The 20,847-nt window shown below is 41.7% G+C and overlaps 1 protein-coding gene across 1 annotated transcript in view; it reads right to left on the bottom strand.

Annotated features, from left to right (window-relative positions):
* The window catches only part of LOC132535639 (vomeronasal type-2 receptor 116-like), a 37,171-nt gene that overhangs the window by 4,156 nt on the left and 12,168 nt on the right, over window positions 1-20,847 (bottom strand). The window contains exons 2-5 of the mRNA XM_060182253.1: window positions 19,857-20,148; window positions 9,756-9,918; window positions 9,101-9,681; window positions 5,412-5,645 (exon numbers count right to left, since the gene is read on the bottom strand). Coding sequence (XP_060038236.1) covers window positions 5,412-5,645; window positions 9,101-9,681; window positions 9,756-9,918; window positions 19,857-20,148 — 1,270 coding nt within the window. The remainder of the gene's footprint in view (window positions 1-5,411; window positions 5,646-9,100; window positions 9,682-9,755; window positions 9,919-19,856; window positions 20,149-20,847) is intronic.

The raw sequence follows: 20,847 nt of genomic DNA, 5'->3' as shown, positions 1-20,847 counted from the left end.
TTATTACTTAGATATAGACAGAGAAAAATCAAGAGGGGAGGGGGATACAGAGAATAAGAGAGAAAGAGAAATATCTACAGCCCTTCCTCACCGCTCATGATGTTTTCACCTTACAGGTGATCCAAGTCTTGAACCTCAGTCCTTGCATATTGTAACAAATAGGCTCTATTGGATATACCACTGCCCAGGACCCAAAGATTTATTTCTGAGGTCTCTATTCCATTCCAACTAATCAAAGTGTCTCTGATTTACTAACACATTGTTTTCATTTAACAATCTGGGTAATGTTATTTTGAAATTAGAAAGCTATTGCCTGCCATCTTTACTAGTTTGATAGACTGAGTCCTATAAGATTCTATATGGTGGTTCGGCCAGGCTAAGATAATTATTCATGGGTTTAACATTGGTTTGAAATACTGTAACTTTTATAGGTTATAGGATTTTGCGTGCACACAGACACACACACAGACACACAGACACACACACACACACACACACACATACACACACACTTATATGAATAACTGTGGAAGGGTCCTGGTGGTGTGCACACTTGGTTAAGCACACTCATCACAGTGTGCAAGGACCCAGGTTCGAGACTCTGGTCCCCAGCTGTAGGGGAGAAGCTTCACAAGTGGTGAAGCAGGGCTGCAGACATCTCTCTCTCTCTCTCTCTCTCTCTCTCTCTCTCTCCCCCTCTCTCTCTTTCCCTTCCCTCTCAGCTTTTCTCTCTCTATCCAATAATAAATAAAAATATTTTTAAAAAGAATCACTGTGTTTACCACAATGTTCCAGAGCCATCAAAGCAAAAGACTTATCTCTTTATCCCTCAGTTCCATTTCTTTTTTTAAAGTTTCTAAAATTATCTTTATTGATTGGATAGAGACAGCCAGAAATTGAGAGGGTAGGGGAGATAGAGAGGGAGAAAGAAAAAGAGACACCTGCAACACTGCTACACTGCTTCACTGCTTGCAAAACCTTCCTTCCCCCTGCCGGTGGGGACCTGGGGATTGAACCCGGGTCCTTGAGCACTGCTACATGTGCACTGAACCAGGTGCACCACCACCCAGTACCCCAACCACAGTCCCATTTATCATTATCTTTCATAATCATTTTAGTTTTTTTTAAGATAACAGGTGCATAATGTTTTTACCAATGGCATTCTTTGTCCTGTCCCCTGCATAGGAAGTGTCCCTAATCTTTATCCCTCTGAGAGTAAGGACAAAAATTCTCTATGGGCTGAAGAAAATCTGGCTTCTGTAATTGCTCCTCTGCTGAACATGGGTGTTGGCAGGTGAAGCCATACCCCCAGCCTGTTTTCTCTTTTCCTAGTGTGGTAGGGTTCTGGAAAGGTGAGCTCTGAGGATATACTGGTGAAGTCTTCTACCCAGAGAAGTCTTAGTTTTTACTGAGGTTACTAGATTTTTTTTCTTTATTTTTTTTTACTTTATTTATTTATTTTTTTTGCCAGAGCACTGCTCAGCTCTGGTTTACGGTTGTGCAGGGGATTGAACCTGGGACTTTGGAGCCTCAGGCATGGTAGTCTGTTTGATTAACCCTCTGCCCTATTCCTTTTTTTCTTCCCATGTACTCTAGGTCTATCACTGACAAAACTACGAACCCACTGTTCCCAATTACTACTGGCTCCTCTTTTTTCCCCTATATTTCATATTTTCTATTTATTTATTAGTAGACAGGATTGAGGGAAATTGAAAGAGGAAGGGAAGAGAGTGGCAGAGAGAAAGAGATAGAACTGCAGGTCTGTTTTACTGCCTGGGAAACGTTCCATCTGTAGGTGGAACCCAGGTCCTTGGGATTGTAATGTGTGCACTCAGCCAGGTGTACCACCACCCAGCCCCTTAACCACTTCTTATATTAAGATGTGTCTAGTTTATTTGGCAAGATATGTCTGGTTGCAATTCTCTGTTACCAATCCAACATATTAATGTTATTCAGATATCACATGAGTTTTGCCATTTACATGGTCCACTTTCTTTTTGATTTTTTATTGGGAAACTAATGTTTTACATTCGACAGTAAATACAATAGTTTGTACATGCATAAAATTTCCCAGTTTGGGGGGTTAGGCAATAGTGCAGTGGGTTAAGCACCTGGCGCAAAGAGCAAGGACCAGCATAAGGATCCTGGTTTGAGCCCTGACTCCCCACCTGCAGGGGGGGTCACTTCACAAGCAGTGATGTTGTTTTCGACGCCTGACTTCACAGGCGGGTAACAGACGACCAGGGACTCATGGTTGAGCTGTACACAGTATCTCTTTATTCATGCAGGACGCAGCACAATCTAAGCTGAGCTAATCTAAAAGTAAACTAAAAACTACAATCTTGTCCTTATAAATATACTAGCCCAGTAGGGTGGGAACAGGATGCGAGGCAGAGAGGGTGGAGAGAAAAGTGACTGGTGAAAATAAGAGTGTGACAAGGAGAGGGGGCAGAGCAGGTGAGAATTCTAACATTAAACCACCAATGCCCTGGAGGGAGGGTGGTGCTTGTTAACAGCGGTTATGTAAATAGAATGAAGTGGTTATGTAAATAGAATAGTGTTAAGCAGAGGGGATTAAACTAATGAAACAGAAGGGGTTTTTAGAAGCATACCAACAATTCCCTCTTTCTTTTTAACTAATGGCCATAGTATCAGGATTGCAGGGCACTTTGTGAGGCAGGAAGACTGATAAGAGGCACACCTTTTGGGGTTCCACTGTCCCTCCTTGCTCAACCTCTCCATGGAGAGAGAGACTACACACCCCTCAAGCTCAAGCCCTTCCAAGCTCAACCACATCCTCACAATTCCCCAACATCTCTCTCTTACTTTATGGCCATATATAACTGGGTCAATGTCTGTAAAAGGCTTCATCTCTGTCAGGAGAATAGCAGCAGGTCTGCAGGTGTCTTTCTCTCCACCTCTCTGTCTTCCCCTCCTATCTCTATTTCTCTCTGTCCTATCCAACAATGAACAGCATCAACAACAACAATAATAACCACAACAACGCTACAACCACAAGGGCAACAAAAGGGGGGGGATAAAGGCCTCCAGGAGCAGTGGATTCATGGTGCAAACACCAAGTTCCAGCAAGAATCCTGGAGGCAAAAAAGAAAAAAAAATTCCCAGTTTTCCATATGACAATACAACCCCCACTAGGTCCTCTGTCATCCTTTTTGGTACATTGTTCACTTTCTTCTTAACACGGAATGAATCCAAAGTTTCTGGACACTATCATTTGTAAGTCCCACTGGAGTGGCTCTGGTATTTGACTATTCTTACATCAACATTTTCAGTGCATTTAAGTGTATCGTAATTAATTAAATGGCCAATATGTCTTACAGTTACTTATGTCCCCATTAGGAGAATAAATTTTGCATTCTGTTAAGAAAAACTATTTATGGGGGCCTGGTGGTAGCACAACAGGTTAAGCTCACATGGTGAGAAGCGCATGGACTAGGCTCAAGGATCCTAGTTTGAGCCCCCCAGCTCCCCACCTGCAGGGGAGTCACTGCACAAGCGGTGAAGCAGGTCTGCAGGTGTCTGTCTTTCTCTCCCCATCTCTGTCTTCCCCTCCTCTCTCGATTACTCTCTGTCCTGTCCAACAAAAATGACAGCAATGGTAACAACAACAAAGGCAACAACAAGAGCAACAAAATGGGAAGAATGGCCTCCAGGAGCAGTGATTCCTGGTGCAGACACCGTGTCCCGGCAATAACTCTGGAGGCAAAAACAAACAAACGAAAAAGCTATTTATTTATTATGAGAATAATGAGTGTGATTGTACCATCTATTTTTACTTATACCAGTTTTCCTGCTGAATTCAGAATGATGCACTATGGGGAATAAATTAATCATATTCTAGTGTTTGGGAGTATCATTTGCACACAAACAATCTTCAGATTTCCTAAGGATATATATACACAGTAATGATAATAAAAATTGTCTATTACCATATAATAATCATGTTTTATAAAGATAATTTATACATGTATATTAACATAGCATTATATGTTATGTAAAAGTAATAACATATAGAGGGACTATCATGTTGAATTCTTGAGACGTTTACAATTCAGGGGCCAGGTGTTGGCGTACCTGGCTAATCCATTACATTGCAGTGCGCGAGGACCCGGGTTCAAGTCCCTGGTCTCCACCTGCAGGGGAGAAGCTTCATAAGTGGTGAGGCAGGGCTGCTGGTGTCTCTGTCTCCTCCCTCTCTCTCTCAATTTCTTTCTGTTTCTATCCAGTTATAATAATTATATATACATATACATATACGTATATGTATACATATATACTTGAAAAAGAACTTTACAATTCATGGTGGAAGCTTGATATTTAAGTGCTCAAACAGAAAGCCATAATTCTAGGCAAGCTGCCAAATCAGCAGTAATACTGTTCCTATAGTTTTGTCATTTTGTGGCCTTCACCTCTCAAGGATGACTTCATCAGTTAGAAAGACTGACAGAGAATGTAAGAAGAGCATGATGGTTCCCTCTAATGCAGTGAGAGTCAGGACTTACTCTACTTCTTGATGCTTTTACATGGAAACATAACAATAATATTGACACTACTGTATAAGAATTTAAAATATGTAAACAGCCAGTGAAGCGTCACATGTGAGTAATGCATGCAATACAGGTTCAAGCCATTGAACCATTCCACTGAAAGAAACTTCAGAGTCATTCTCTCTTTTCTCTCTCTCTTCTCTGTTTTTTCTCCTTTTGTTGCCCTTGTTTTGTTTTTGTTGTAGTTGTTGTTATTGATATCATTTTTGTTGAATAGGACAGTGAGAAGTGAAGAGAGGAGGAGAGGACAGAGAGAGGGAGATAAAGAGAGACACCTGCAGACCTGCTTCACCGCTTGTGAAGCGACCTCCCATTCATGTGGGGAGCCCAGGGGCTCAAACCAGTATCCTTATGAAGGTTGTGCTTGGCGCCATGTGTGCTTAACCCACTGCGCTACCACCCTAACCCCCCTTCTCCGTCTTTATCTAAAAATAAACAATATGGGGGATTCTCAAAATAATATACAATCAGTTGTTACACTATGTGTTATGTTAGCTCTGATCCAGAAGACCACATCCTTAATTTCTCTACTAAGATTATTATTTTCATCCTTAATCTCTCTACTAAGATTATTATTTTGATTTTTAGACACATTTTATTGTATTCATTTACTTATTTATTGAATAGAGATAGAGAGAAATTGAGATTAAAAGGGAAGATATGGAGGAAGAGAGAAATACCTTCAGCACTGCTTTACTGGTTATAAAGCTTTCCCCTGCAAGTGGGGACCAGGAGTTTAACCTGGGCCCTTGTGCTCAGAACTGTATGCACTCAACCAGCTGTGCCACAGCTGGGCCACAATGTCTATATTTCTATAGTGCCCATAACTGGTGATGAATGTCACTGTACCTTTTCCAATCCCATAGGCCATTCTATAACCTCATCATGGATGACCAAACTTTGATAACTTGTACCATTGATGACAAACTCTCCTACTTTAACCAGGAAGTCCTGAGCTGTAGGAAATAGCGCAATGTTCAGGATGTCATATTGTTTTTTAGATTCTCTTTGCTCATCCAAGGATACATGGTCCCCAATGCTGTTAGTAAACTGGAGACTTCTCAGAAATCTGTGAAGCTAGAGGAGAAGCAAATTTATAAAAGAAAAGTGTAATCAAGTTAGAGACAAAAGACCCAGGCCTATAAAAACCATTCATATTCCAACCTCAGATGTTCTTTGTCATAGCAGTTGCTCATATTTATTTATTATTAATTAATTAATTAATTAATTAATATAATTACTTGGATTATTGCTGGGGCTTAGTATCTACACAATGAATCTACCACTCTACTGAGTACCCACAGAGTGGTCTAGGCAGTTCAATTTTGTTTGTTTAATTACACAAAGAGACCAAATGAGAAGAGCAGATCCTCTGACCACAAAATAAATTTTCAAAGCAATGAATGAAATTAAAGTGTTTCTCATAGTTGTGTTTAGTCATGGATATTTGTGCAAGACAGGCCAGGCATCTATTCAGATTACCTTTTTTTCCTAAAAGAAACAAGTTTCTTTGTTGTTGTTGTTATTGATGTCATTGTTGTTGGATAGTACAGAGAGAAATGGAGAAAGGAGGGGAAGACTGAGGGGAGAGAGAAAAATATAGACACCTAAAGACCTGCTTCACCACCTGGGGAGTGACTCCCCTGCAGGTAGGGAGCCAGGGGCTTGAACCAGGATCCTTATGCTGATCCTTGCGCTTTGCACCACATGCGCTTAACCTGCTGCGCTACCGCCTGCATCCCTGTTCAGATTACTTCTTGACTAAACCTTGCTCACTAACTTGGATAGTGTACATGTTTCACAAAAGCTTAATTCATTAGAAATCTTATGGTATATGAAGAAACAAACCCTATGTTGCCTGTTAAAAAAACAGAAATAAAGATGTAAATCACTCATCAAATTGACACACACTGTTGACGTAAAGGTAGCCCATTTTGGGATGCCAGGGAAAAGGAATCAAAAAGGTAGATCTGACCCATAGTTGATCTGTCTGTATTTTGTCATGAGTTATTAGACTATCTAACTTTTGTTTGGTGCAAAATCATCTCTACTTTTTGAATTATGCAAATTGAGGGCTGGCAAGACAGCTCTCTTGACTTGTCTACCTGTTTTGTCTTGCACATGACTCAGATTGGAGACTGGCCTTCACCATATTGGAGGTCTCTCTCTCTCTCTCCCCCCCTCTCTCCCTCTCTCCTCTCTTCCTCCCCCCCCCCATTTACCTCTGTCTATCTGTTTTCCCATCTGAAAAAGCGATTCCAGAGAAGTGAAGACCCCATTAGGTCTATGGATACAATGTAAACTACTTGTCCCTTCCATCAGGAAAGTGTACCTCCTGTAGACCATTCTAGAACCTCACCCTCATTATACAACAGCAATGGTAGGAACGGTCTTGCTCTCCAAAGGGAGGCTGGGCCAACCTCTTCAGCTACTTGAGGAAGACTGGTCCTGAAATGAGTATACAGCCTAGAATGTTCTAGGTTGTGACCATGGGATGTGAGCTCAGACCTACAGGGATGCAGAGGCTACACAGACTACTGTGATAAATATGAAAAGACATGGGTCCTAGGTCAGATTGATGGGGTTTATAGTTAATGGTATTTATATACTTTGCTCATATTTGGGAGCTACTCTCTGCCCTGACCCACTTTCTAGTTTTATTCTCAACTCTAACACCAAACTTCCCAGACAGTACTTTTAGTCTACCTGCAGTTACCTATTGGGTTCAGACAAAAATTACTAAAGTCAGAAGCCCCATGGAACATACCTAAAATAGACTTCCTAGTCACTTCCCACACCAAGAAAGACCCTTTGTTTCATTTGTTCTATTCCTAACCTTGGGTTCCTGCATATTGAACATGTTGCTTTATAGTTTGCTGCCATTAAGTCACCAGCTTGCAGATGTTATTACGATTCCATCCTGACTTCCCTTGGCAGATGACCTCACTATATGGTGTCCCAGAACCTCACCTCTCCAGATCCCTATCCCACTAGGGAAGATAGAAACAGCCTGGTGGTATGGCCCCATGCCCACAGCCAATGTACATGTCAGCAGAGAAGCAGTTACAGAAGCCAGACCTTCCACCTTCTGCACCCCATAAAGAATTTTGGTCCAGGGGCCAGATGGTAGCACAAACACTGCTGTGTACAAGGACCCAGGTTCAAGCACCTAGTTTCCACCTGCAGGGGGAAAGCTTCATGAGTGGTGAAGCAGGGCTGCAGGGGTTTCTCCCTCTTTATCTTCCCCTTCATTATCAATATCTGACATCTCTATCTATTAAAGAAAACCAATATAATAAAATTTTTAAAAATAATTTTGGTCCATACCCCTGGAGGGATAAAGAATAGGGAAGCTGCCAATGGAGGTTTTGTGGGCATGGAACTCTGGTGGTGGGAACTGTGTAAATTTGTAGCCCTGTTATCTTACAATCTTTTTAGTCATTATTAAATCACTAATAGAATGTATTAAATATAAAAATTATAAAGCGAATTACCCATCAATTAACATTATTGGTATGTAATTGAAAAAAAGTTTAAGAAAAGTTTTTTTATATAATTTTTTTTTATAAAAAGGAAACACTGACAACTCCACACAATTCCCACCACCAGAACTCCATATCCCTTCCCCTCCCCTGATAGCTTTCCTATTCTTTATCCCTCTGGGAGCATGAACCAAGGGATATTATGGGGTGCAGAATGTGGAAGGTCTGGCTTCGTAATTGCTTCCCCACTGAACATGGGCATTGACAGGTTAATTCATTCTCCCAGCCTGCCTCTCTCTTTCCCTGGTGGGGCAGGGCTCTAGGGAAGTGGGGCTCTAGGACACATTGGTGGTGTCATCTGCCTAGGGAAGTCCAGTTGGTATCATGGTAGCATCTGGAACCTGGTGGCTCAAAAGAGTAAAATATAAAGCCAAACAAATAGTTGACTAATCATGAGCCTAAAGGCTGGAATAGTACAGATTAAGATTTGAAGGTCTCCATTTTGTAGGTAGTTAGTAGGCCTATTTTAGGTATATTCCAAAGGACCTATTCCAAAAAACCTACACTAGTTTTTTTTTTTTTTTATGAGCCTGACATCTGAAATGCAGGTTTATCCAAGTTATTGTCTGGAGAGATGATTTCATGGCTGGAAAAAGGACCAGAAAGCTGGATCAGGGAAGAGAGTAGCTCCCAAATATGGGAAAGGTGTATAAATGAAATCTAAATCAGGTCCTTAGATGAGTTCATTGTGAACACTTATTCAGGATGTTTTGTTTTTTTCTTTCCTCATCAACCTTAAGGAAAAAACGTCATTGAATGAGATACTGTCGTGGTATACCTTGTGTGCCCTGAAATGGCACTGAAGACAGGATTTTAGAGGTAGATACTCAGTAATTACTCAGAAGCTACATGTGCTGTAAGAGTTTTCCACTTGTTTTGACTGATGATGCTGTTAGGAATTATAAGGCTTAGTGGTATGTTATATTTCAGCAGACAATTCCCCACAAGCCCTGCTTGTCAATGCAGACCATGTAGTTGGAGGAGATTTACCTTCCAGGAGAGAGGCACTGGAAGGCTTGAATCTCTTGTCAACCCCATGTCTGCTTCTTCCAGGAGCATCTCATGAAGGGCTCTGGTCACAGTATGCACAGCATTGTAGACGAGATAGCTGGATTCAGACATGACCATCATGTCAGTGTTTCCTGGCATAAACTCTAAGGAGGCATTTGGGGGACAGTCTTTGAATTTTCCACATAGTGATGACCCAGAAAATACACAGTTAAATGCATTAAGCCAAAATCTCTTGAAATAAAAATCTTCTGGATATTTGGAAGGGTTCATTTTTTTAATAAAGTGTTCAAAACCAGGCACGTCTCTCTTTGGAGATGAAAATGAGAGACTTCCATGGAAAAGGCCCATAATGCTCTTCATTTTATATAAGTCAACATAGGACTCTGTTGCCATGATCCACAGCTTACCTGAATATTCAGTCAGTCTTGAATGCATGTGTATGCTTATAAAAATGTCAGAATCACCGTAGACTAAATAGACATTTACTTTTGCATCCTCTGTTGAGAGAGCAATTCCTTCATATAAATTGATAGTTCCTACCCATGAGGTAGGCAACTTCTCTGTAAAGAGAATACATAAGTGTTTTTTCGCCATCTCTACTTTCAATGTACATTCGTCTGGACGAATGTCTCACTTTCTACATTATCTGTGATGGCTACCCCCACCCAGGTCCATTCAAAATGCAGCAGTAGACAGATCAGTCCACGCACTAGGAACTTGTCCTTAACAGCCATTTGATAGAGTGATGGGAACTGATCTTTGTCACTCAGTGAAGAATCAAATGCTCCGTATGTGACCTAGACAAGAAACACAACATTCTGATTTTCACTAGGACTGACAAAACTCAAAACACCGTCCTGCTGGTTGGGAAAGTCACAAGCATAAGAGAAAATATAACCACAACAGCTGTTGAAAGATAGAAATGATTATTGTGAGATGTAGCCAGTGCACGCAGGGGAATTCCAGCCTTCCCATCAGCCTCACCGCATCACCCCACCCCTCCTCGCTCTGGTGGGCTTTGCCCTCCTTATATTTCTAGTTCCCGGATGGATCCTGCGTCGCCATCCAGACCTCCTCACTGCCTTGCTCTCTTTTCCCTTATAAGGAGATATTGGTCTCATTGCCAGCATGGCTACTTCCCCTGCACAGCTACCCCTTTATAAACTTATAACTGCAACAATAAAAGGTTCCCTCCTCCGCCACGGTATCCTGAAGAGGTATGTTGTATCGTCCACTGCCACGGTACACTGGGAGACCCCTAAGCAAACTCACCCCTTCCTCTGCTGGCCCACAATTCCCTGCTGTTTGTCTCCTGCTGACCAACAGGCCAGATGGAAAAGTGGGAGCCTCCAGGCTGGCTCGTTCCCCTGAGGAACCCGACAGTTGTGGACATTATGCAGTACTGTATTATTTTTAAAAGATTTTTGCTAATGTGAAATTCATTTAAATATTATATAAATTTTATCTAGAGGGGAGTTGGGGGATAGCGCAGTGGATTAAGCACAGGTGGTGCAAAACGCAAGGACTGGCATAAGGATCCCAGTTCAAGCCCCCTGCTCCCCACCTGCAGGAGGGTTGCTTCAGATGTGGTGAAGCAGGTCAGCAGGTGTCTATCTTTCTCTCCCCTTCTCTGTCTTCCCCTCCTCTCTCCATTTCTCTCAGTCCTATCCAACAATGACAACGTCAATAACAACCATAATAACTACAACAATAAAACAATAAGGGCAACAAAAAGGAATAAATACATAAATATAAAAATTACTACTAATAAAAATTTCATCTTGAGGACATCACAGTCACTACCAAAATGTACTCTCTGTACTCAATTATAAAGACACATATATTTTTAATAACAGGATTATTCCTGGGGCTTTATGCCTGCATGCTAAGTCAAATACTCCTGGCAGACTTTTTTCCTGTTAATTATTTTCTTTTTTATCTCCCTTGATAGAGACAAAAGGAAAAATAGAAGGAAGGGAAAGAGAAAATTGGGGAGTGAAGGGAGAGCGGCTCTTGGAGCTCCACAGCACTATACTGGGGCCAGATGGTGGCACACCTGGTCGAGCACTTGTTACAATGTGCAAGGACTGGAGTTCAAGGCCCCGGTCCCCACCTGTAAGGAGAAAGCTTTTCAAGTGGTGAAGCAGGGCTGCATGTGTCTCTCTGTCTCTCACATTCTCTATCACCCCCTTTCCTCTCAATTTCTGGTTGTATCTATCCAATAAGTAAATAAAGATAATTTTAAAAATATTTTTAAAAAAGAGCCTCTGTACTATAGGTAGGGCACTGATGCTTGAACCAAGGTCCTTGAGCATGGTAATATGTGCTCTCTATCCAGCATCCCATCCACCAAATTCTCAGATCTAGTAAGGGGCCAGAAAGGGGTCCACCTAGCAGAGCCCACATGCTATCATGCATGATGACCTGCTTTGCCTATAGGGGGGAAGCTTCCTAGAACTCAAGCAACACTACAGGGTGTCTTTCCTGCTTTCTGTCTCCTTTTCTCTCTCCATGTGTCTTTGTCTATATTTAAAATAAAAAAGTGAAAGAATGAGATCTAATCAAATACCCAGCAATGTTATCATCTGAGGATTTTTCCAAAAGGGAAAAAATACCTTTGCATATAGATCTAGGCATACCTTTGTTCATAGCTGCACATTTTGTAATCGATCAAAGTTGGAAGCAACACCAGATGCCCAATGACAGACGAGTGACTGAGAAAGTTGTGGTACATATACACAGTGGAGAACAACCCAGCTGTTAAAAATGATGAAGTCATCTCCTTTGCCTTATCTTGGATGGATCTCAAAAGAGTCAGACTCAGGCAAAAACTAGTAAAGTCATGGGCCCCTTGGAATATACTGAAAATAGGCCTACTAGCTTATTCCAAAACAGAGATTCTAAATCTTCATCTGCAATATTCATGCCTTTAGGTGCATGATGAGTCAACAATTTGGTCTTCTTTATATCTTAACTCTTTTTCAGCCACCATGTTACAGATGCTACCATGATGCCAACCTGAGTTCTCTGGAGAGAAGTCCCATCCAATGTGTCCTGGAGCTCTGCTTCCCCAGAGCCCTGCCCCACTAGGCAAAGAGAGAGACAGGCTGGGAGTGTGGATCAACCTGTCAATGCCCATGTTCAGTGGGGAAGCAATTACGAAGCCAGACCTTCCACCTTCTGCATCCCACAATGACCTTGGGTCTATACGCCCAGAGGGATAAAGAATAGGAAAGCTATCAAGAAAGAAGATGGGATATAGAGTTCTGGAAGTGGGAAATGTGTGGAATTGTATCCCTCTTGTCCTATGTTCAATATTTCCATTTTATAAATAAAAATTTTAATAAAGAATTATGTTAAGTGAGGTAAGCCAGAAAGCAAGGAATGAATGCCAAATAATCTCATTTATATATAGAAAGATAGAAAGAGGAACTGCAAATTGAGTTTTGATATATTGTACCAAGGCTCTCATGGGTAGGAGGAGGACGAGTGGGGTGTGGAGGATACAAAAACATTAGAGTCCTGGTTTATGGTGTTAAAAGGGACCTAATTAGAGGTTAGAATGTTTAACAGGGTCCTATCTTATGGAGATAAGAAATTGTGTCCGTGTGTCAATAACTACACAGTAAAATACTAGTCTTCCAATTACAATATTTGCAATAAGTCATATGCAGAACGTAATAGAGATTTTTTCTAAAAACTTGGGGGTATTACTATAAATGAAATAAGCTATATGAAGAAAAACAATATATAATTTCACTGGTACCACAAATTCCAGAGTTGAGCAGTATTCTTCCTTCTCTCTCTTATAGAAATGACTAAGTAGGGAGTCGGGCTGTAGCTCAGCAGGTTAAGCGCATGTGGCACAAAGCACAAGGACCAGCCTAAGAATCCCGGTTCGACCTCTGGCTCCCCACCTGCAGGGAAGTCGCTTCACAAGCGGTGAAACAGGTCTGCAGGTTTCTATCTTTCTCTGCCCTTCCCTGTCTTCCCCCCTCCTCTCTCAATTTCTCTCTGTCCTATCCAACAACCGTTGGGTAGTTGCCATCTCCCCCTGGCTTCTTCTTATCCATATGCCTATATAGGGATTTACTGATCCAAAGGTTTGGTCTATTTACATAAATCACTTTTACATAAAGCACTCCAGGGCATTGGTGGTTCAGTTATAGGATTCTTGCCTGTTCCGCCCCCTCCTTGTCACACTCTGATTTTCACCAGTCACTTTTCTCTCCACCCTCTCTATATCACATCCTGTTTCCACCCTACTTGGAGAGTATAAAAACAGCTGCTCTTCTGATTAAAGACACTTGGAAATTGCTTTCCGGCTCCGAGAGTTCCAGAGTGTATCTCCTGCGGAAGTTGGTGCAGCACGCGTTCCTGATCCCTCTCCCACACAGCAGCCTAGATCAGCTCCAGTTGAGTTCTCTCCAACCCAGAGAGCACTAGCTCGGGAAGAAGTACCCTCAGGCTATCCCGGCATCTGGCACCCAGAACAGGGACCCGTAAGCAGCAGATTTACAAGAAGACATCTTAGATAAGTACACACCTTTTGGGTATCTGCAATATTGTGTTAAGGCACTGTGATTTTTTTTTCTTTTTTATTATTTTCCGGAGATCTTTCCACCATGGAAAATCTTTTCCAAATCCTGCATTCTTTTTCCAGTATACAATTTTTATATATCTGGGACATTTTTCTCGGGGCTTCACCTTATATCCTGTTGATCATCATAGCAGCTTTTAAGGGATATATAGGGCAACCTCTCAAAAGGCTTAAGAAACTAGAGGCTGAGGTCCAAGAGATAAAGGAAGTAATCATAGAACTTAACCAGCACCTTAAAAACAAGAAGAAGCAAAGGCCTGTTGTGATCTTGACCCACCCTAATTCCTCTGCATCTTGCCCTGAGGCCCCTATTTTGGCATCTTGCCCTGAGGCCCCTATTTTGGCAGACATGTGTCCGAATTCTCCTTTGGACTCCACAGCCACTTCTTCGGCCACCCCCATTTTGGCAGAAACGTGTCCGGAACCTCCTGCTGCCTCCACGGCTGCTTCTTCACCCCACCCTGTTTTGATAGACACATGTCCGAATTCTCCTGTAGCCTCCAAAACCACTTCTTCGGCCACTTGTCCAGAAGCTTCCACTTCAGTGACTCCTCCTACCACTACACACTTATCAGAGGAAGTCCACACATTTCCGGTCAATGTTGCCCCCAATAGACAAAAACCTCAGGCCTGGTATCCATATTCCACCACAGACCTGAAGGAACTACGCCAGGCTATCAAAGATAGGGAATCAAAGAGATTCCCTTGTGTGGGAAGATCCAGAAGGGACTACCGGACGCTTTCAGCCTTTAATAGCTGATATAAGCACCAATTTATTGGGAAGAGACTTGCTGGAATCTTTAGATGTAGTGATATCCTCAGACACCTCTGCAGGACACCACACTCACTCCTGTGAGACTGCTAGACCCAACCAGCACCCCCAATACTAACTGCCACTGTTCGTAACAGAACTCCCCGCTTAGATTGGCTTTCTAATGAGCCTGTCTGGGTGGAACAGTGGCCCTTGCCTAGGGAGAAGCTAGAAATTTTAAAAAAACTCGTCCAAGAGCAGTTATCGTTGGGACACATTCGTCATTCTCGGAGCCCATGGAATACTCCAGTCTTTGTAATTAAAAAGCGCTCAGGAAAATGGCGCCTCCTCCAAGATCTTCGTGCAGTTAATAAAACCATGCAGGTTTGGGGCTCCCCCCAAAGGGGTTTGCCTCTTGCTTCCGCAATTCCCACAGGAATTCCAATCATAGCTATTGATATACAGGATTGTTTTTTCTCTATTCCCTTACACCCACAAGATTGTAAACGTTTTGCTTTCTCTGTTCCTTCTATTAATAATGCCAGCCCTGCCGATAGATTTGAATGGGTGGTACTGCCCCAGGGCATGGCTAATAGTCCTACTATTTGTCAAGAGGTTGTTAAATCTGCCCTTTTTCCATATATTCATAAGGGCCTTAAGGTTTTTCATTATATGGATGACGTGTTAATATGGGGAGAATTAGATACAGATCTCTCCGCCCTACGTGATTTTCTAATCCCTGCCTTAAAGAGAAGTGGACTTAATGTAGCTCCTGAGAAGATACAGCTAATCCCTCCAATATCTTTCTTAGGCTCAGAGATTTCCCTAACGCAGATTCGTCCTTTAAAACCTTGTGTTACTTTTCCTTCTAATCTCACTCTTGCTTCTTTACAAAGTTTTCTTGGAAATTTGAATTGGCTTAGGCAGTATCTTTATCTGCCTACGAGCTGCCTGCAACCACTGTTCGATCTGTTAAAAGGAAACAAACAGCCCTCCTCAAAGCGTATGTTAACCCCCGAAGCATCCTTGGCTCTGGAAAAAGTTAACCAGGCTCTCCAGGACATGCACCTCGTTCGATTCTCCCCCTCCTCTCCAGTAAATCTTCTAATCTTTAACTCCACCCCCACAGTAGTGGGGGCATTGTGGCAGAAACATGGCGTTCTTGAATGGCTTCATACACCAGTAGGTGGAGCTCCAAGACTCCTTACCGAGATTGATGCCTTAGCATTTATGGTTCGCCAAGGAAGAAACAGATCGGTTCAGGTCTTAGGAAGGGAACCAGATTCAATCATTCTTCCCTTTTCTCTCACTGATACAGAATGGCTGATACGCCACCATTCTCATTTTGCCATAAGTTTAATGGGTTTTCCAGGACAATTAGATAATCATTTTCCCTCTAATAATTTGATAGCTTCTTTACCTCTGTTGCCTCTACTAGTACCTAAACTTTTCTCTCGAGATCCCATCCCCTCTGCTCCTACAGTGTTCACTGATGGTGGAAAAAAGGGAGCTGCTGCCCTTATATATTATCCAGACCAGCAATACCCCAAACCTCTCTTTACTGAACTTCCTGATAATTCCCCTCAGTACAAAGAACTTTATGCTGTTTTCCTTGCATTAAAAGCTGTACCAGAATCCTTCAACCTTTTTTCTGACAGTGTGTATACTGTTAACTTACTTCCATGGCTTGCTCGATCTTATGTAAGAATTGATGACAACCCACTTTCTCCTCTTTTAATTCAAATTGCCTCTATGCTCTGTTCTCGAACCCATCCACTGTATGTTCAGCACCTACGTTCCCACAGCCCTCTTCCTGGTCCCCTGTCTGAAGGGAATGCTGCAGCTGACCGCCTTGCCTCCACAGGAATTCTCCTAGCCTCTGTCTCTAATCCTGCTGACTTTCATTCCCTAACCCATGTTAATCTTAAAGGTCTTCGAGCTCGATTTCCTGATATTCCTCTGCCACAGTTAAAACGTATTCTTGCTACATGTTCCTCCTGTGCAGGTCTAATCAAAACACCTGCTATTCAGACTCTAGGGGTTAATCCCCGAGGTTTAAAAGCCAACGCTCTTTGGCAAATTGATGTTACCCACATACCTAACTTTGGCAAACAAAAATATGTGTTCGTCTCAATTGATACCTTCTCTAAGTTTATGTGGGCTACAGCTCAAACTGGAGAAAACTCAAAAAAGCTTATAAGCCATATGCTCTCCTGTTTTGTTGTAATGGGCTTACCTCTTCAACTTAAAACGGATAATGGACCTGCTTTTACCAGCAAACAATTTAAAGATTTTTGTTCCCTCTGGAATATTACTCATACTACAGGCATTCCGTATAATCCACAGGGACAAGGCATTGTTGAGAGGGCCCATCAAACTCTTAAGGCTCAATTAAATAAAGAAAAAGGGGAAATGTACCCCCCTAATATCCAGCTGGCAAAAGCCTTAACTACATTAAATCTCTTTAATATTTACAAAAACTCAGACCAACCTCCTATAATTCTTCATTGGCAAACACCACCCACCCTCCCAGCTATTAAAGTCAAATGGAAAGACCCACTTGATAAAATTTGGAAAGGACCTGACCCCCTGTTGACTATGGGGAGGGGTTTCGCATGTATTTTTCCACAAAATTACTCCAAGCCTGTTTGGGTTCCTGCCCGCCATGTCCGGCAATACCCACATGATGGCGCTGATATCCCTGAAGAACAAGAAACATTGCAAGAAGACTGGCTGCAAGAGGACTGGCTACAGGATGCACCCCAGGATCCATAATACAGCATGGCAGAATCAAAAAAAAAAAAAAAAAAAACAACAACAATCTGATTCACAGAACTCTTCCCCCCCCCCCCGAATGAATGTCTTATGCTATGACTGGCCAGTTGTGTTTTGTGAGTGAGTGAAAAAAAAAAAAATTGAGTGAGTTGAGTGACCAAAATTTTTGTATGACCCATTGTGCTCAGAGTACTCTGAAAGTTAACTGACTTTATATCAAACGGCTGGACGCAGCCATGGTTTCTGGAGACGTCCAGAAACAGTCCAAAAATTGTTCATTCCCCCTTTTGATTTCTTTTTTAAGTCTTGATATCAATATGAAATGTTTAGTCTTAAACTGTGTGAGTAAAGATGGTTCAACTATGACAGTAGTTCTAAATTCACATTTGAAATGATATATCTTATTTACAAGTTTTTCTCCTCCTGTGTGTTATAAACTATATGTTTAATATGCGTGTTTCAAGTTTGGTAAACATTAACTTGACAGTTAAATTGTAACTTCGAAGTTACATTTTTACGAGAAGAGGCAAAATCAATTCATTTAAGTAACTGAGTGTTTAAGGTAAAACTCTAAATATTCAATGTGACAATTCATCATCTCCTAAGTTAAAATACAAATTCTCTATACAGGACATTTTTGGAGGGCCCCCAAAAATGTCCTGTAAGCTATCTTGTGGAAATTAATCCACAACAAATTTGGCATCAATCTGATATTGTAAATGTACCAAAAAAAAAAAATTGTCACTAAAATGTGTTAACTCTAGTAACCTGAGTTTGCTTAAAAACCCAATGTAAAAATAGTTAAGAATCAATATATGTAACTTAAATTCGGTATGAAAACTTTGCTATATAAAGACTGCTACATGAGGTCACGTAAGATGACCTTTACACAAAATTATAAAGATACCTAAACCAGTTATAATCATTGAGTTATCAATTGTAGTAAACTTCTAATTTGTTACAAAGTTTTTTCATAAGTAATTGACTACAGCTATGACAAGCCTTCGCATAAAGAAGCATCTGCTCATATAGAATCCCCAGAAATCCATCTTGGACCCCTGACCTCTGACATCACCCACAATTACAGCCATCCCCCGAAACCCATGATGTGACCTGACACGATCTGGAGAACCTGATTCACAGACTCCAAAGGACAAGACTTTCCTACTGCCTTTCTTTCAACCATCGGTGTCTGCTCTTCCTGCTTCTGTTTCGCCCATCATGTTTTGGCGGTTCCAGGTCACTCTCTACAGAGAAGAAAAGTTCCGGTGGCCGTCCTCCTCCATCAAGATAGACGTGTGGCATTTATTTCCTGGCCGTTGACATTGGACTGATGCTTCTATAGAACTTGCTGGACACTCCTTTTATACTCCTGGACTTCTTGAAGAATGACTGTAGCAGTTCATAGAACTTACCGCCAGCTGACTCGGGATTTTGCAATGCCAGATCACCCCTCTAGCCCCTCGGCTTATCAGGCCCCCACTCCTCCACCCATCAGGCTCACTCTGTCTCTTGCTACTCTTACTTATCCCTCCCTGTCTTGTGCTAGTTATTTTTGAAGACACTTACACACTATCATTCTGCTTTCTTCCCAACAGGTTTCCGTTCACCCCTACACTGCTATTCCCTTACAGAGATGAAGCCTTTTACAGACATTGACCCAGTTATATATGGCCATTAAGTAAGAGGAAGATGTTGGGGAATTGTGAGGATATGGTTGAGCTTGGAAGGGCTTGAGCCTGAGGGGTGTGTCAATCCTGTTAGTCTCTCTCTCCACGGAGAGGTTGAGCAAGGAGGGACAGTAGAACCCCAAAAAAGGTGTGCCTCTTATCAGTCTCCCTGCCTCACAAAGTGCCCCACACTCCTGATACTATGGCAAAAAGTTAAAAAGAAAGGGGGAGATGTTGGGTAGTTGCCATCTCCCCCTGGCTTCTTCTTATCCATATGCCTATATAGGGATTTACTGATCCAAAGGTTTGGTCTATTTACATAAATCACTTTTACATAAAGCACTCCAGGGCATTGGTGGTTCAGTTATAGGATTCTCGCCTGTTCCGCCCCCTCCTTGTCACACTCTGATTTTCACCAGTCACTTTTCTCTCCACCCTCTCTATATCACATCCTGTTTCCACCCTACTTGGAGAGTATAAAAACAGCTGCTCTTCTGATTAAAGACACTTGGAAATTGCTTTCCGGCTCCGAGAGTTCCAGAGTGTATCTCCTGCGGAAGTTGGTGCAGCACGCGTTCCTGATCCCTCTCCCACACAGCAGCCTAGATCAGCTCCAGTTGAGTTCTCTCCAACCCAGAGAGCACTAGCTCGGGAAGAAGTACCCTCAGGCTATCCCGGCAAACAACAATGACAATAATAATAACTACAACAATAAAACAAGGGCAACAAAAGGGAATAAATAAATAAAATAAATATTTTTAAAAAAGAAATGACTCAGTAGGATCTCAACACAGCAGAAGATTTATCAAGGATATGAGTTCATTCTCAAAGACACAGTCTCATTCTTCTTTCATTGGAAGGTAAGGGGAGTCTGTGGTGGTGGTGGTGGGGTGTTATTCGATTGTTTCTTCAGATCTTCAGAATGTCAAATTACCTTACCTGTGGAATTTTGTAGAGTCCCAGAAGTGGTCCAAGGATTGATGAAAATTCTAGTGTGGTTCCTGCAATAATGGCCGTAGATTTGCTTTGTTTCTGGCAGTTATAATTTGGGACAGTCTGATTCCCTCCTGAGAACCAAAGCAAGATGTTCTCTAAAGGTTTCTCATTTTTATTAAAGGCATTGTAGAGATTGAAACCGAGTGTGAAATTAGGCAGCAGACGGGGGTCCTTATTGATCTCTTCAATGGCAAAGAGAAAGGCCAGAATGTAATGATAATTCTTCAACTGCCACCTGGATGGAAAACACAGCATTAGACACAACGGTCAAGTTATTCAACTCAGGGATATCTCTGAAGCTACACCCAACAACATAATACGTTACAGTCCCGTTTCTAATCATTTTTCTCGATATGGAATACCTAAACTTTACTTTTGGTCATTTGCTAATTGTCTTCTGATAGTTCAGCATCCAAGATTTATGTAATAAGTATTTGTGTTGAATTTTTGGAGACCACAAACCTGGATAGCATATGAAATATCATACAAGAGTAAAGTTTGGTATATTTCGTTACCCTTAGAATTACCAAGTTTTTAACCAGACACACTCATCCAAAAGATTTGGGGTATACCTATGTTCATAGCAGCACAATTTGTAATAGTCAAAACCTGGAAGCAACCCAGGTGTCCAACAACAGATGAGTGGCTGAGCAAGTTGTGGTATATACACAATAAAATAATATTCAGCCCTTAAAAATGGTGATTTCAGAATTTTCATCCCATCTTGTATGCAGCTTGAAGAAGTCATATTAAGTGAAATAAGTCAGAAACAGGAGGATGAATATGGGATGATCTCACACAGGCAGAAGTTGAAAAACAAGATTAGAAGAGAAAACACTAAGCAGAACTTGGACTGCAATTGGTGTATTGCACCAAAGACTTATTGGTTTTATTTTTATGTTTTTTTAAATCTATTATTGGGTAGACACGGAAA

Source organism: Erinaceus europaeus, chromosome 23 (genome assembly GCF_950295315.1).
Source record: "Erinaceus europaeus chromosome 23, mEriEur2.1, whole genome shotgun sequence".
NCBI lineage: Eukaryota > Metazoa > Chordata > Mammalia > Eulipotyphla > Erinaceidae > Erinaceus > Erinaceus europaeus.
This window is presented reverse-complemented; position numbering and strand designations above follow the sequence as displayed.